The following is a 16,799-nucleotide window of genomic DNA, read 5'->3' as shown; positions in this document are numbered from 1 at the left end:
TCTGAGGGTCCTGAGATCAGGTCCTAACTCTCCCCCCCGTCCAGGCTCCAGCTCCTGGCTCTGGGCTCCATGCAAGTCTACTTGGGATTCTTTCCTTCTGCACCCCCCTCCCTTTCTGCCCCTCCTCCCACAAGCACTTGTGCTCTCTCTATATTAAATAAAAAATAATAATAAATAAATAAATAAATAAATCTTAAAGAAAAAAAATCCCACATTTGACCTATCCACCTCTGTTGTTACCATCTCTAGTTGGCATGACTGCAAGAGTCCCCTTAAGTGTTTCTCTGCTTCCATTCCTGCCTCCTTCTAATCTGTTCTCCACACAGCAGCCAGAGTAAGCTATTAATAGGTCATCCTCATGCTTAGAAATTATGATTTCCTACATGATTTAGTCTTAGATACCTCTCTCCTCTGCCCTTGTTCACTGCACCGTGGCCACATTGCTAGCTTGTTATTTCAATCAGTTTTCTCAGCTGCAGAGAGCACCCATTGGCTATTCCCCCTCTCTGGAACGCCCTTCCATACACATGGAAATTTGGCTGCTCTCTCACTTTACAAGGTATCTTTTTAAGTATCATTTTCTCTGAATGGCCTTTCCTAATCCACTATCTGAAATAGGATAGTACTCCTTCCATCACTTTGTCTACCCTTACTATGCTTTATAGTTCTTTACAGAAGTTCTTGATCTTCCGACATATTAGAATGTATTTGTGTTTTGCACTCTTCTCTTCTAAAATATAAGCTCCATGGTGGAATGGACTAGGTTTACTCTGTTCACTTCCGTATCCTCAGCACCTTAAATGGTGTCTAGCATGAAGTATGCCTCCTCTCAGTAATATTTGTTGAGTGAATGAGTGCATTCATAAGATAGGTTACAGACCAAGTATATCCATTATAAAAAATAGATCAATAATAAGTTGTTACTGGGGACAAAATACTTTGGAAGCATTCTTGAGTTCTGTGCTTAATTTGTCAAAAAGTAGGATGATATGAATCTATCATATGTCCCTTTAAAATACTTCTGTCAGAATATGTACTGGCCTGAATATGGCTTTGAATCTTCTGTCATCCACCGAAGATTCAAAATTTTATAAATGACTTGGACTGTAGCCCCTGTAATTATTAACTAGTATCTATTCAAGTACCATGAATCTAGCAGAGGTCCTTTGAATCAGATTGCATAGCTTACATGTAAAGGTGAATTAATCATTTTGTGAGATATTTATTCCCCAAAGTATTATAGTATTATACCGTCCCATACTTTTTTAGGATAATAAATAACAATACATCATTTTATTATTTTTCAAGAAGTTTGCCTTTTATTAAATGTTAGCAAGAAAAGTGGATATAAAGGACTTAAAAATAAACTTGCATGTTACCTGTTGATTAGATTATGTAAAACATAAACAGACTGATATACTACATCATCTATCAATTGTTACCTTTCTCAATCCTGTCCTAGCTACAGGTTCCGAAAAATCTTTAACCTTTGCATATAGGCTCAGTATCCTCCAGTGCCTGAATAATCCACCTACATCAGATAACCTAAACCTACCAGGATGGAATTTGAACATGATTTTTCTTCTTGAAGCTTGTATCTTTTCTCTTTATTTATTTTTTTAATATTTACTTATTTTAGAAATTGAGAAAGAGAAGAATGCACAAGTTGGGGAGGCAGTCAGAGGGAAGGGGAGAGGGGAAGCACACTCCTTGCTGAGTAGGACACGGGGCTCCATCCAGGACCTGAGCTGGAACCAAGAATCTGAAGCTTAACATACTGAGACACTCAGGCACCCCTCTTCTTTGATATTCATTGTGTGTTCTGTCCTTTCTAATGGGTTGCAGCTCAGATTTCTCTATGAAAGCATCTATAATCCTGCTCTCAATCTCAAGGCATTGGAACAGGGCTTGACTGCTCAGCTCTTTCCAACCCTTGCAAAGTATGAATTCCAGTCCCTACTTGTCTCAATTGCTCACTGGGGCCTTAATGCAAATCACACCACTTTTCCCAATGCCAGGAGCCATTACTTGACTTTTGGGTTCTGCATCATACACAAAGTGATTCATATAAACCTAATCTATCCTCTTTAGAAGTTTTTGATCTTATTCATTTGCCAATATGAAGAAATATGTGCTTAAAGCATAGATAACTAGATAGATATATGCAAGTAATGTATGAGTGAAGAGTGAAATATGCATGTTCTAATAAAAGTCAGAGATAAGAAATTTTCAGAAGCAGAGTGGACAAATAAATACATACTTGGGGTTTCAACTAAGGGAAGAAATTAAAAACAGTCCATTTATTAGAAATGCCATTTTTATTATTCATTTGTGCTTGATTTAGGAATTTTAGCATCTTTAAACTCAGTGAATGGCTTTTGTAATTACATGTGTCTCAAATACATAACATTATGTTAATTATGGAACTAATGCAGTACTTGAGTGTAAACCAAGAATCCTATGTTTGCAGTTGGCAATTTAATCTTGTTTTTAAGGCATTTTTAATGTGAAATCACCATTTAGTCTTATAATAGCTTTCCTTAGCTAAGGTCAACTCTTTTCCATTAAGTTTGGCATTAGGGATGAAGAAAAAGATGTATGAATATGTTTTAGTTACAGAAATAAACAATAATTAAACTTCCATCAACATAGGATGGAACATCTAGTAATAAAGCTATCTAAAAACACATAAATTTGAATATTTAACCAATTTGTTTCTATTCCTTTGCATATGGTACCACAGGAGTTCAAGAATAGATTATGGTTTTCTGAGTGGAATTTGGCAACTGTCTTACTTTTAAAAGGATTTTGGGAAGAATGACTAATTTGTAATGTTTCCTCTTTTCTGATACTATGCTATAAACGAGTGCCTCTTGATTAGATGCTAATGACAATGCCATTGCTGTTCAAGTTTACTACAGTAGGAGATAGAAATTTACAAAGAACAGACATAGAAAAAGAAAAATCAATATTTAAAACAATGTGTTCTTCTTGGAGAAATATCCTTGCAAACATGTATCCTCTCATTATCAATATACAATTTGGTAACAGCAGGAAGATTTTCTGACTTACATCACTATCTGACTTCTGTTTTTGTGTGTTTCCTTTAGATAAGAAATGTTGAAACCAACCAATGTTTAGATAACATGGGCCGCAAGGAAAATGAAAAAGTGGGTATATTCAACTGTCATGGTATGGGAGGAAATCAGGTAAACTCTCTTTTGTTTTTAATCAACTTCATCTTTGGGGGGAAAATATTGCTGTGAAAACTATCACGGTAAACCATGACTCACATGCCAATAACAATAAAGTCTTAACTTAGGGAATTAATGGGCATTCAAATCAAGAACTAATTTGGCTATTTTGTTACCCCAAGTATCTTAAAAAAGCACTACAGAATTTAATAAATAGGGCAACACTTTCAACGAGCCCAATTAATGAAGATAGCCAAATATTTTAGACCTATCTCATTTTACCATGTATGAGCAAATGAACACTACATTTTATTCTTTTACTGACTAGTATAAAGTAATCCCTCAACAACCATGATGTTTTCCCAATGGTGATTCTAAATTTCTTTTGTGTTTATGTATATCATGTTTTCTATGAATTTCTGAGGTTCAGTAAACTTTAAAATGCATGGTAAGCACATCTGTTACACTTGCGCTTTGGCTATCTGAAGATGCCCTTTGAACCAGGTAAAAATGAAGTCTTTAAACAAAACTGATGGCTGACTACAAGTCTAGGACAGCTTTTTTGTGTGCTGCAGTCCAATTATCAGAGACCTGTCAGACTATAACAAGGATCCTTGTACTCTCTTTAAATACTGGACAGTGAGTCTGCAAGGTGGACCATGTGGAAGCTGCTTAGTTGTGAGTCTTCAGGTGGAGCAGCCCTGCTGTCATGGCCATTTTGAGAGGCAGAATTTGGAATTGGTAGGAACTCAGTTTGAGGTAGCTAATCCTCTGTTGACAAGGTGTCCACAAAAATCGAGGAGAAACACACCAGTGAGTTCTTTATCTAGTGCATTATAGTGAAATTAGGAAGTAAAAGTTATTCTATGCAGCACAACATCATGGTTATGTTGGTAATGCAGCTGAATGTGTCAAGAATCTACAGGGAAAAAGCAATAGCCCTGTTGAGTTTTGTCATCATATTTCAAATAGGACCTGTGAGATTCAATGGAGAACATTCAAAAATGAAATTTTCTTCTTAAAAAAATTTATTAAAATCCTAATTAGTGTTCCAAAATTTCAACTTAACCAGAAAAATTTAAATCAAAGTTTCTAGGTTACAGCATGGAAAAATAACTTTATGAAAGAAAATAACAGGAAAAACAATACAGACAGAACAATGGCAGAGCATTCAGAAATGGTCCAGCTTTTATAGTGATTCACAATGAATGTGAGAGGCCTCTACTACCAAAACCAATGGAATCCCAATGAATTCAGCTGGAAACGGCAAACAGCTTAACTGTTAGAGGACTAAATGTGCAGGGTTTAATTTTTTCACAAATGGAAGTAAGAAATCTGAAGGTGATCAACTCTTGACATTTGTTCAGGTCTTCAGTGACTTTGTCAAGAAATCAAAAACTTTCTAACTTTGCATTCTTCAATCCTTAAAATTAACTTTTATCATCAACTGGTCACCTGAGGGCTGCTGAAACTCCAGACATCATATCCACATTCAAGGCAGGAAGAAGTTGGGGTAGAGAAGAGCTGCAGTAGCCATAACTGTCCTTTTACTAGGAAAAACAAGACTACCTAAAGGCTTTTTACACCCCCTCTTGTAAGTCTCTTTGGCCAGAAATATGTTACTTGAATACCTCTAGCACAAAAACACAGAACATTTTACTACACTTACATGTGTAAATGTCCTCACAGTTTATTTACCATGAATACTGGGTGGACATGTAGAACTGTGTCCATAATGTGTTTCACCAGCTGATGAAAAAGTCAACTAATCATCTGTACCATGGTGACCTACAGAATTCCAAAAAAAAACATTATTTATGACATCATTCTGATTCTAATGCAGATGAAAATGAAGATAGGAAATGAAAAGGAAGATAACCTAGATGAATTATCCTCATTGATTTTTTTAAGTTGCCATAGTTAATGTTAAAAAAGATAACCAGTCATATACCTGTGTTTATCTAAATGAAACAAAACACCTGGATCATTAATGTTAAAAATGATATCACTCATTTACAAGTGTTCAAATACCCAGAAATAAGCTATCCCACTCTACCATAACCTTCTTGTTGTCCAGGACTATGTCTTATTCTTCTCTTCACTTAGAACTTGGCTGAAGGCCTGGGATGTGGTAGGTAACTAATAACTAATAGTCAAGTAAATAGATGAAAGAATTCATGGTCAGAACAATAGACTTATACCTTAGTACTATGTAGACATTGCCACAGAATGCTGTTATTGTCATAGTAACCAAAAGTATATAAAGACACCAATCTTAGGGATTCATAAATAAGGTGAACAAACAATAAGTAAAAACCCACACCTACATATATTCTAATGTTTCTACATTGTCAACTTAATGACAAAGTAGAAATTAAAATGAATTTTCTTCCATCTACATGAATAGTTATTCATGTCTACAGATATGCATTGAAGAAAGTTTACAGGAGCCCTTTTTGCTATAACAAATACAATGGACACAACTCAATATTTACCAAGACAGGAATGTTTAAATAAATTGTGGTGCATCCATAGTACAGAATACTCCATAGCCACCAAAGTGAGTGAAAGAGGTCTATATGCATTGTCGTGGAAAATGGAAAAGGAGGGAAAAAATCCAGAATATAACTTACTTTGAATGACTTCATTTATGAAAAATATATGTGAACATTTTTCTTTATAAACTATAATATCTGTATTTATATAGATGCAATATAATCTGTTAGAAATGCATAGCAATCTATCTGGAATATAATTACCTCTGGTGAGAAGAATGAGTTAGAGAGGGAAACTTTACTTTTTACCCCACATTTTTCTATATATATGTATTACTTTCATAATTAAACAAATAAAAATGGAGAAAATTGAACTATTGAGAATAAAAGTATCACTTTATTTTCTTTAAAGATTGTATTTATTTAGTTATTATTTATTTATTTATTTAAGAGAGAGACCGGGGTGGGGGGAGAGAACATGAGCAGGGGGAGCAGCAGAGGGAGACGGAGAGGGAAAAGCAGGCTTCCCGTGAGCAGCGAACCCGATGCGGGGGCTCGATCCCAGGACCCCGGGATCACGACCTGAGCTAAAGGCAGACACTTAACGACTGAGTCACCCAGGCACTCCAAAAGAGTATCATTTTAGAGCATTGCTCTGACCTGATTAATTGGGTCATTTATGGTAAATTACTTAATATTTTTTAGCTTTACTATTTTATTTATAAAATGGGTAAAAGACTTTCACCCAAATTTTTTTCCTCTAAAGATTAGTAAAATTTATATAATAACTAACACTAGCCTGGCATATACTAGACACTCAGTACATATACTGGTCTATTGACATTAATTATTCTCTTTATGTATTTCGGTTTCTATTCTCAATTGTTTCTCTTTTCTCTCTAAGAAAATAAAAGTTTCGGTGGCTAATGCCAGAGGCAAGGTAAATGCACACCACTTCTATGGTCTTGTTAAGCTTAATAAAATGAACTGCCTCTCCTGTTTTTTTTTTTTTTCTCCTGTTGTTTTTATATTTTGAAATAAACCATCACATAAAACCCTATTATGATTTATACTTTGATGGAAATCAATATTTCTTGGATGATTAATTCTAGTTAGTCCCTAATTAGGGACATGTTTACATTTTTTACTTAACTTTAGAAAAGAACAGATTTTAGGATTTTATTCTCAGAGCTACCTTCCCTGTGCTTTATTGTTATTCTCTTATGTTACCATGGAAGCAGTATCTATTTTTATGGTTATTTAGTTTAAAATTTTTTAAAAGTAGCCCCAACCCATATAAAATATTCAAGTTTCTCACTCCTGCTTTTACACAAAATTCCTAAGAAGTGTTAACACTGTTTTTTGTTTTTTGTTTTTTGTTTTTTAGCATTTCTGCTTGGTTTCATTTCTAAAAGAAGGTGCTTTATATTTGTTGACAACTATCCCTTAACCATTTCTCCTTGCACAGGAGTTTTGTTATTTTTTTTTTAAATATTCTTGGAGATATCAGGAAGAAACTTACTTTCAGTAGTTGCTGGAAATACTTTTCTTAAACACTTAAACACTCAAATATCCAACATACTCTCCCTCCACCCCTAGCCCCTGCAGGACTTGGGATACAGTAGACACCTAATAAAAACTAGCCAACTAAATGAAAGAATGCATGGAAGTTTTTGTAGCAAGATACCATAAAAATAAGACACCAAGTATAGAATTATTATTACATTCAACATTTAATCATCTTGAGGTATTCTTTTTTTTGAGGTATTCTTTTAGAACCTTAGTAATAAAAACCTTCTGTCTCAAAGAATAATGACATAATTAGAAAGTCCATTCCTATCTGTTCTTGAAATGCTTTCATTAACAAAGAAGGTGATGACCATTAAACACTTTCAAAAGAATGAAAATAAATTTGATTCAAACTTGAATATAAATTTTTATAAGGGAAGGAAAAACTTGCAATTTCCTGGTAGAACGTATGTTACTAAAAGTTATGGGATCATCTTCTTTTTACTTCTGAAAAGATGAAATTGATTCCTGGAAGCAGTTCTATGTCCCCTACAATGCTCATGACTCAGATTTATATCTTCATCTCCAACGTCTCTCCTGAACTCTGGAATCTGTTGCCAAGTAATTATTGGGAATCTCTGCAGACATCTCAAACGCAACTGTTTCCAGACTGTGCTCATTTTCTTCTCTTTAACATAAGCATCCAAAATTGAAACCCAGCATAGACACTTCTAAAGTTTGATTAGTCACCCAACCCTGATATTAACATGAAAATAATATGTCTTGACTCGAATCTCTAAGACCCTTTACAACTAGGGCCTCTTTCTTTGTCCTAGCCTGTATCTTCTTTCACCTATGTGGTCAGAAAACCTCATTATTTCCACACATCATATGGAATTCCAGGCTTATATTCTATATAGGCCACATTATAATTAAAATATGATAACAGTCTCCAGCAATTCTCCCCTGCCCAATGAATCACATAAAAATTCCTCAGTTATGTATATAGTTATATATTCCTTAGTTATGTATATATACAAAATCCCACATAATTTCATCCTCATCAGACTTCCCAGTATTGTCTCCCTTGATGTTCTAATAGTTTTTTTGTGCTATAGACATGTCTGATAATTTTCTATTCCCTGTGGGCTCTGTGCATTTTCATATCTCTGTAGTTCACTGATACTGTTCTCTCTACTTGCACTGTTGACCACCTACTACTCCACTCACAAACTTAAGACATACTGTTTAAAACCCAAATAGTTTAGCTACTTTTTGGCTCTCCATTGGCTAACAATTTCTTAACCTGAACAGGGCATATTTGGATGGATACGCTATAATTTATTTTAATCAATCCCTTATTATTTAATACACAGTACCATTAGTACTGTGAATTTTTATTGTTATAGGTGAGGCTCATCAATAACCTTGTAGCTAAAATCTAGTGAGCATCTATATTTACTTCTTTAGAAATACTGTCTAGAAGTAAATTTGACAGGTCAAAACTTATGCGACATTATAAGGCTTTTAATAATAGTGACAAATTGTCCTTTTTAAGGTTTTACTAGTTTAACGGGTCTAATTGCTAAACTACGAAGAGGCACTATGATAAATATTTTATATACGTTACTGCCTTTGATTCCCACAACAATCTATGAAGTACATAGTAGTATTATCCTGATTTTACTCACGAGTCTAATAGGAACCCTGAGAGATTGGTAATATGATTAGGAGGTAAAGCCAGTTTGAATCTAAATCTGGCTGACGCCCCACCAAGTGTATGTTCACTGCATTTGTATTGATTTCTAACCCCACTCCGCCAGGATTGTGGTCAGACTGGACAACACTAAATGGGTCTATTGTATTTTTGCTTTGTTCTGGTTTTCATGTTTGCCAATTTAGTATGGGAGAAACATTTTATCTTTTTTAAATCGTATCTCTAATGTCATCAATGCATGTAAGTAATTTAAAAATTGACATCAATACTTTGTAGATTTTCTAGTCACGTTTTTGCCTTTGTTTTTGCTTACATTTTCATTGGTGGTTGAGGGAGCTCTTGTTTCTCTTCTCCACTTATAAAAATACTTTATTAAGATTATTACCTTCTGTGATACATGTTCCAGATATTTTTTTCTGATTTGACATTTTGTTTCTGGTGTGTTTTTATGTACAGACTTTTAAACAGTTTATATATTTTAATTATTGCTTTGTTTTATGCTTTCTCTTTTTGATGTAGAAATACCATTCCTTTTTAATGTGGTGCTTTTAAATGACATTTACCTCAGCTTAAAGGAGCTAATATCAAAATTGGCAAATAGGCCTTAGTCTTATTTGTCATATATCTGACACTATTTTTTATTTAAAATTTATAAAAAATATACCTATAATTGGGTACAAGTTAGATTAATATTTATAAAATAACTATTTTACTTTAATAACAAGTATATGTAAAATTTTCAAGAATCCAAGGTGAGTGTTTCCCTTTGAATTGCAGTATCTTTTTAATCAAAAGGGGAAAAAGCAGCCCTCATGCATATTGTACTCATTTTTTCTAAAGACAAAAAAATATAAAATGATGGAAAAATACTCACATTTTAGCAAATGCATTAGAATGTTTCTCTTTCTCCCTGGAGCCACTCATTTGGAGGGAGCTAGAAAGCATATGGAAACATTCCATGTAATTTATTGTAGTAAGTGATTCACAGCCATTTTTCAAGATAGCAAGCCTTTAGGGAAGCTTATGCTAGCCATTTATTAAAACCATGTTTTCTGCCAAGGTAAAGAAGAGATCATTAGGTCTTACCAATATTTTCAAACAAATGTCTCCTCCTCTAAAATGTGACTACTTATATTTAAGAAGAATCTAACCTTATGACAGTAAACAAATTTTGAGAGTAAACAAATACTTCCTGCCTTATTACAAACCCTCTCCTAGAAAGACCTTAATTATTTTAGTAATGCATTCTACTGTACTCACAGATTGTAATGAATACATTCATTCAACAAAAGTGAATTGACTTTACAGTTTGCATTTTTATCAGTACTATAATTACTTAGAAGCCCTTTCTATGTTTATTTGGTCCCCTTTTAGTAAAGTTTGTGCAATAGAATTAAAATCACCAGGGTAAATTTGCAAGTGAAATGAAATGGCCTAAGAGGAAAGAAGGAGCATGTACCATTCATTAAATGTTTAAATGAGCTGGATACATGCAAGCTGGAGGAGAGCATCATTATTTATATTGAAGGAATATCTGGTAAGCTTGGAATTGATTGAAATTTGCAGGAACTTAAACTTAAACGTAGGATATGATTCTGCCTAGTTTGCCTGGTTGGAGTGTTTCCTGGCATAAAAACAAAGAGCAAATTTTTGTGTTCAACCCCTTTCTTGCCCTGGTAGTAGTTACTCAGAGATTGTGAAATTTTTTTCTTAAGGTTTCCTATAAATTGAGCACTAATATTGGCCATCTCTTTGATTTATCTTTTCCTCTGGGTGTAATGTTATGTATCTCTACATAACGATAGTTAATACCTATCACATGACATTTTTTCAAAAGCTATGGAAAAATTGGCAGTGCAAGTTAACCTAGAAAGTACTTTTTAAAGTACTTAAGATTAATTCCCTGAAATCCCACATTCATTTAAATAAGCCACACCCTTGGCTTTGTGCTTTCTAGTTAATAAGTACAAAATTGGTTATATGATTCATTGTGTCAATAAGATAAAAACAAGCCACCTTCAAAAAGGTTCAATTATTCCTGGTGTTGAAATGATAAGTGATAAAAATTTCTACTCTGATTCCTGATAAAGAAAGCAACAAGGAGGGACACCAGACTAAATTTAGAGGGACAACAGTCCCTAAGAAGTCATCTTAGGGGGCGCCTGGGTGGTTCAGTCCCTTAAGCATCTGCCTTCCACTCTGGTCATGATCTCAGTGTCCTGGGATCAAGCCCCGAGTCAGGCTCCCTGTTCAGCGGGGAATCTGTTTCTCCCTCTCGCTCATGCTCTCATCTCTCTCTCTCTCGAATAAATAAATAAAAATCTTAAAAAAAATAAAAGTCATCTTAGGAAACGACAATGCTATCAAAGTATGTCAGTGCACATAGCAGGACAAAAGAAATATTTATTCTGTTGATTAATCAATTAATTATGGTGTATCATCGCATCAGCCTATGCTCTAAAGGCCTTAAAATTAAATTTCTGTAGGGTTAAATGTTAAAATACTTTAAGCTCTTTGGGAAATACATGTAAATTTATATTCATTTTATTAATGGGATTCCCAGAATTTTTTTAAATTTTTTTAAACCCTCCCTTAAAAAGTTAAATATCACACATTCTCATAAAGAAGAAAGTTTAATACTACTCTAATAAAATCCCAACACACACACACACACACACACACACACACACACACACACTCTGCTTCTTTTATCTCACACCATCAGTAGAACTTTTCTTACTGAGAAGGGTAAGCTGTTAGCACAAAAATCTACTAGAAGAAAAATGTTAACAGCATCAGTCTGTTCCCTCACCTCACCCATTTATCTCCTTTGCAGTCCATGTTAAGTACAGACAGACTCCAAGCTTTCCGCTAACATTACCAACATAAGCTTGTCTGCATTCAGCCATTTAGTCCCAGCAGAGCTTTTCCCCTCGGCGATGTTTCAATCCTCTGAACCTCATTTCTCTCTCCGTTTTATCTTCAAGTGCTTTTCTCCTGACTTAGCATAATTCTTCTTGACTCAGCACCCTAGTCTTATCATTACTGAGCTGCTGCCTTGTTCAAGTAATCTTCCTGATGACATTTTTGTATATTTAATATTAAAAAAATTAACAATGTGAATGCATGAATCTACTATATATAAAGAACATTAAGGTCCTTTGAAATGATCTCCTGTTTTTCCCCCTTAGACCACATGTGTGCCTAAATTTCACTGAGGATGTAAATAATTATTTTAATTTCCATGTGAAGCGGTTTATAGTAGATGATGTAATAGTTTAATCTTGGCTTAATTGAGTAGTAAAAACCACTTTATTAACTTCTAGGTAAGGTAAACAATGTCTATGATTTCTAAATTAACAGTGTTGGCTAGCCTACTTTTATATTCACTGGAAGCCAAGCAGAATCCATACTTATAATTATTTGCTTTGCTATACCTAAGATACTCTTCATCTTACTGAGTTCTTAATTCTATCATAGTTATTAAATTCTGTTGAAGAGAAGTAACAGGTAAGAGTATTTCTCGGTTTTTATTTTTCTTTCAAATATGAAATCTTGATTTTTCAGGAAAGAAAAGTTAGCACAATAAAGCCTCAGTAACAAAAAACTAGAAAAGAAATTCATATTCAAATACTTGACTAACCAGTGTCAGGGAAAGAAACATAAAGTTTGGAAAAAGGAAAACTCTATAAAATCTGCAAATTTTATAGCCAAGTAAAATGTCAGGTATAATATTTTTGTATCACCAAGATTCTTAAAGCATTCTTCACTTAATACTCACCAGTTTTTGAAAGGAGTTATCAGGAGTACCTGGGTGGTTCAGTCAGTTAAGCATCTGACTCTTGGTTTCTGCTCAGGTCATGAGCTCAGAGTCATGAGATCCAGCCCTGCATTGGGCTCCACGCTGACTGTGGAGCCTGCTTAAGATTCTCTCCCTCCTCTTCTGCCCCTCCCTCCTGCTTGCTCTCTCTCTCAAATAAATAAACGAATAAATAAATAAATAAATAAATAAATAAAAGGAGTTATCGTATATATTATGAAGATAAACCAATTAAAGGCAAGCTTACATATCTGGATGACAGAAAACAAAATGTTTTAGGGTTTTTATTTGTTCACAATTAAGTATATATTCCAAAAATATTTTTCATGGTTAGAAATGTAGACATAACAATAGTGACAAAATATCTTTCATGTTTTAATGGTCCTAATTATATATTCTTTGTGTGAAGTAAATAAGAATTTTATCTGAGATATCATGGGAATGTCATTGCTTTTCTGTTAAACTATGAACAGTTCTTTCTCCTTTTATTAGGCAATCCTCCTAGTTAATAATCTATTCTCACCATTAAAACCTATCATTTTTATTTAAATAAAAGTATACCAATAATTTCTTCTTTGCATAAAACAATATTTTTATAGGATTAATTGCATTCTACACTAAATTAAAGCATAGATCAGCAACATGAGTCGGTTTAGTTATTTCTATTTTTAGAGCTTTTTAAGAATAGAGCATGAATTTTTGGTCCTAACAGCCTGTGACGGTGTTGGGGTGAAAACTGTTATATATTGAACACTATTCCTATAGTAGACCTTTACCAGATGCTTTAACTGTACATAAAATTTGATTCTCAGAATAACTGTAATAGAAAGATACCATAAATGGGTTCTATTTTTCATATACTTTATTATACTATATCATACTTGATCTGAGTCAGCTTTGGTAAAAAGTCAAGATAGCATCAGAAGACCTGGGTGTCAAATTGCTCTCTGCTATCTTAGTCTGCTCAGGGTGCCATAACACAAGATCATAGGTGGTTTCAACAACAGACCTTTATTCTCTCACAGTTCTGGAGGCTGGAAGTTCCAGATCAGGATGTCAGAATGGTCAGGTTCTGGTGGGGACACTTTCCTGGCTGGTACGGTGCCACATTCTCGCTTTGTCTTCATGTGGCAGAAAGAGAGCTAGCTCTGGTCTCTTTCTTCCTCTCCCTGTAAGGGCACTAATCCCATCATTGGGGCTCCACCCTCATGACCTCATCTAAACCTAATTAAATCCCAAAGACCTTATTGGCAAATGCCATTGCATTGGCAGCTAGGGTCAACATAACAGTTGGAGAGAGGGGGAAACACAAACATCCAGTTCATACCAATGGCTGTATGGAAGTTCTTTACCCTTTCTGCCCTTAGTTTCTAATACTGTAATTGATATGGTTGAACTAGATGTTCACAGTTCTAGTATTCTTTATCCCTACTGTTAGATAAGAAAGAGCATGAAGTCCAGATGATTTGTGAAATCTTTGTTCCAGTGATAGGGGACATGAATTTAAAAGGATAGAATTTAGGGAAAAAAAAAAATATATATATATATATAGAAAATTATTCTGGAAAATGTCTTAGAACAATGTGAAAATTTTAAGCAATCTGTCAGTCACCAAAACCTAATGATTTAAAGAAAAAAAAAAAACAACTCTGTTAATCAAGAATTCCTTGAATACCGTATGTGTACCCAGCAATGTATGGGCAGTGCCAAGAGGAATATGAAAATATACCCAAAACTCAAACTCTTTTTCTGTGTATAGGGAAGTTGAAAAAGATGCTATTTGTTACATGACATGGAATCCTTCCATGAGTGTCCCTAAGAGAATTTCATACTGCACTGAGTATTAAGAAGAGTTGGTTGTCGGGATACCTGGGTGGCTCAGTCGGTTAAGCGTCTGCCTTCAGCTCAGGTCATGATCTCGGGGTCCTGGGATCGAGTCCTGCATCGGGCTCCTTGCTCAGCAGGGAGCCTGCTTCTCCCTCCGCTTGTACTCTCTCTCTCTCTCTCTGACAAATGAATAAATAAAAAATCTTTAAAAAAAAAAAATGAAGAGTTGGTTGTCTCCTGAGAAACAGGTTTTTCTTTTCTTTCTTTATTGCCAAACACATGGTTCATCCAGAGAAAATTACTAATATTTTGTGGAAAAATATTTATATTGGCCTTATATTGGATTCTTTCATTCTTTTAAACATTACCATTGTTTATGCAGATGGATTTTTTTCCTCTCTTATTTCTTGCTGTGTGTATGTTACATAGCTATGTAAAATTCTGTTTAAATCTACTTCCACTTCTTACAAGATGAAATATAAATAAATAGGCACACAATCCCTATACTCAGTCCCAATGAGAATACAAAGCAATCATTGTTGAAACAAAAAGTATTTGTGCTGCTATGCTTTCGGAGGCATTCAGAGAAGGGTCTAGTAAGAACAGGAGTGGGTCTGGAAGGGTCACAAAGCCATTGGTGAGCACAGAGAATGGAGTGTCCGCAAAGACATTGGGGATACCAGCCCAGATGGAGTAGAAGGCCTGGATGAGGAGAGTGGAACAGTAAGTTTTATAAGTAGAGGAGCTAAGATTATAATAGAATGTAAATGTCAAGCAAGGGAATTTTGATTTGAAGGGACAAAAGGAGCAAAGAGCTTTCAGACTGCAAAGGTTGTCAAAGGAGAGCTTGGAACCTATTCCTCATACAACCTCATGAAAATACTTGGACATGAACTTCTGTTATCAAAAATGACATGGTGAATACAGCCAAAATGAAAAGAGCTTTTTATTCTTGTTATTTAGTACCCAAGTCTAATTTCACCACAAGCAGGGACAGATTATAGAACTTTCTTTCAGTTCATTTCTTTTATTCTTTTATCAAAGGACTTGATCCAGTAGAGAGCAAGAAGCTACATGTAGTATATACAGAAATGATACCTTTCCATTAAAGGAAAAAAGGCTTCAGTAGGTTACCATAGAAACAGCCTAGCGTCCATTCCAGTTTCTAATAAAGGATCTTAGTCTTCTAATGAAAACCTACCAGGTAGGTATATTTCTACCCCAACATTCTAGTTGCTAACTTTCTAAATAGATTTGGGGATGTTCTTTTTATTTAAAAGAAGTAAAATATGTGCATCTGGTGGGATATGCAGAATTTTTTTAAGAGACACTTTTTTGGCAAATAAATAAATAAATTTAAAAACCTGGCAAATTCAGAGGTGCATTTTATGCTCATTGCAACATCAAGGAAGGATCAAAGTGGTCTTTTTAAAAAAAAAATTTATTTATTTGATAGAGAGAGTGAGAGAGCACAAACAGGGGGAGCAGTAGAAGGAGAGGGAGAAGCAGACTCCCCACCAAGCAAGGAGCCCAATGCGGGGCTTGATCCCAGGACCCGGGGATCATGACCTGAGCCAAAGGCAGACGCTGAACCATCTGAGCCACCCAGGTGCCCCCAAAATGGTCTTTATAGTTCACAGAAGCCAGTGTTCAATCCATGTCTTACACACAGCTAAGAGCAAGTGCCACTTCTATGTGGCAAAAATGGTCACATTATAATTCCATCTACTAAAGAGAACTTTTCTTCATCTTGCCAGTGAAACAAGTGGCCCAAACAAGATTTATTACAGGAGTCTTAGTGTGTTACAGATAAATCTAATATAAAGATATGGCCCCCAGTTTTGGAATAACTTTTTGGAGACATGTTAAAATTGATCTCTGAGATCTTCTGTAAAGAAGAATTCCAAATAATTTATGTAGATAATCCCCCTTCCAGAAAGTAGAATTTAACTTTCTTGCCCATCTTGCATGTGGACTGTGCTTACTGACTTGTTTTCAAACAGTAAAACATGAAAGCTGGTGGTGGTAGTGGTGGTAACTTTACGGTGGAGAAACATGGCTGATACTACCTTGGGTAAGTGACCAAGGCTCTGCATTGTGAGCCATGTTGGTACCATACACCGTTGATATGATATGATGAGAATGGTACTTCACCTTCATGGCCTTCCTCTCAAAAACATTCTAACCACAAGATAAACATTAGACAAGTACAAACTGAGGGACATTCTGTAAAATAC

At 34.8% G+C, this 16,799-nt stretch overlaps 1 protein-coding gene across 2 annotated transcripts in view; it reads left to right on the top strand.

Moving 5' to 3' along the window:
* Positions 1-16,799, top strand: part of GALNT13 (polypeptide N-acetylgalactosaminyltransferase 13) — a 566,099-nt gene that overhangs the window by 512,131 nt on the left and 37,169 nt on the right. For both annotated transcript variants that reach the window (XM_025854761.2, XM_073884009.1), the window contains exon 11: positions 3,111-3,209. In XM_025854761.2, the coding sequence (XP_025710546.1) occupies positions 3,111-3,209 (99 nt within the window). The remainder of the gene's footprint in view (positions 1-3,110; positions 3,210-16,799) is intronic.

The sequence above is a fragment of the Callorhinus ursinus genome, unplaced genomic scaffold (assembly GCF_003265705.2).
Source record: "Callorhinus ursinus isolate GAN/ISIS: 27379988/994484 unplaced genomic scaffold, GSC_fseal_2.0 scaffold2, whole genome shotgun sequence".
NCBI classification, from domain to species: Eukaryota; Metazoa; Chordata; class Mammalia; order Carnivora; family Otariidae; genus Callorhinus; species Callorhinus ursinus.
Note: the sequence above shows the minus strand (reverse complement) of the source record. Positions and strands in the feature narration are given on the sequence as shown.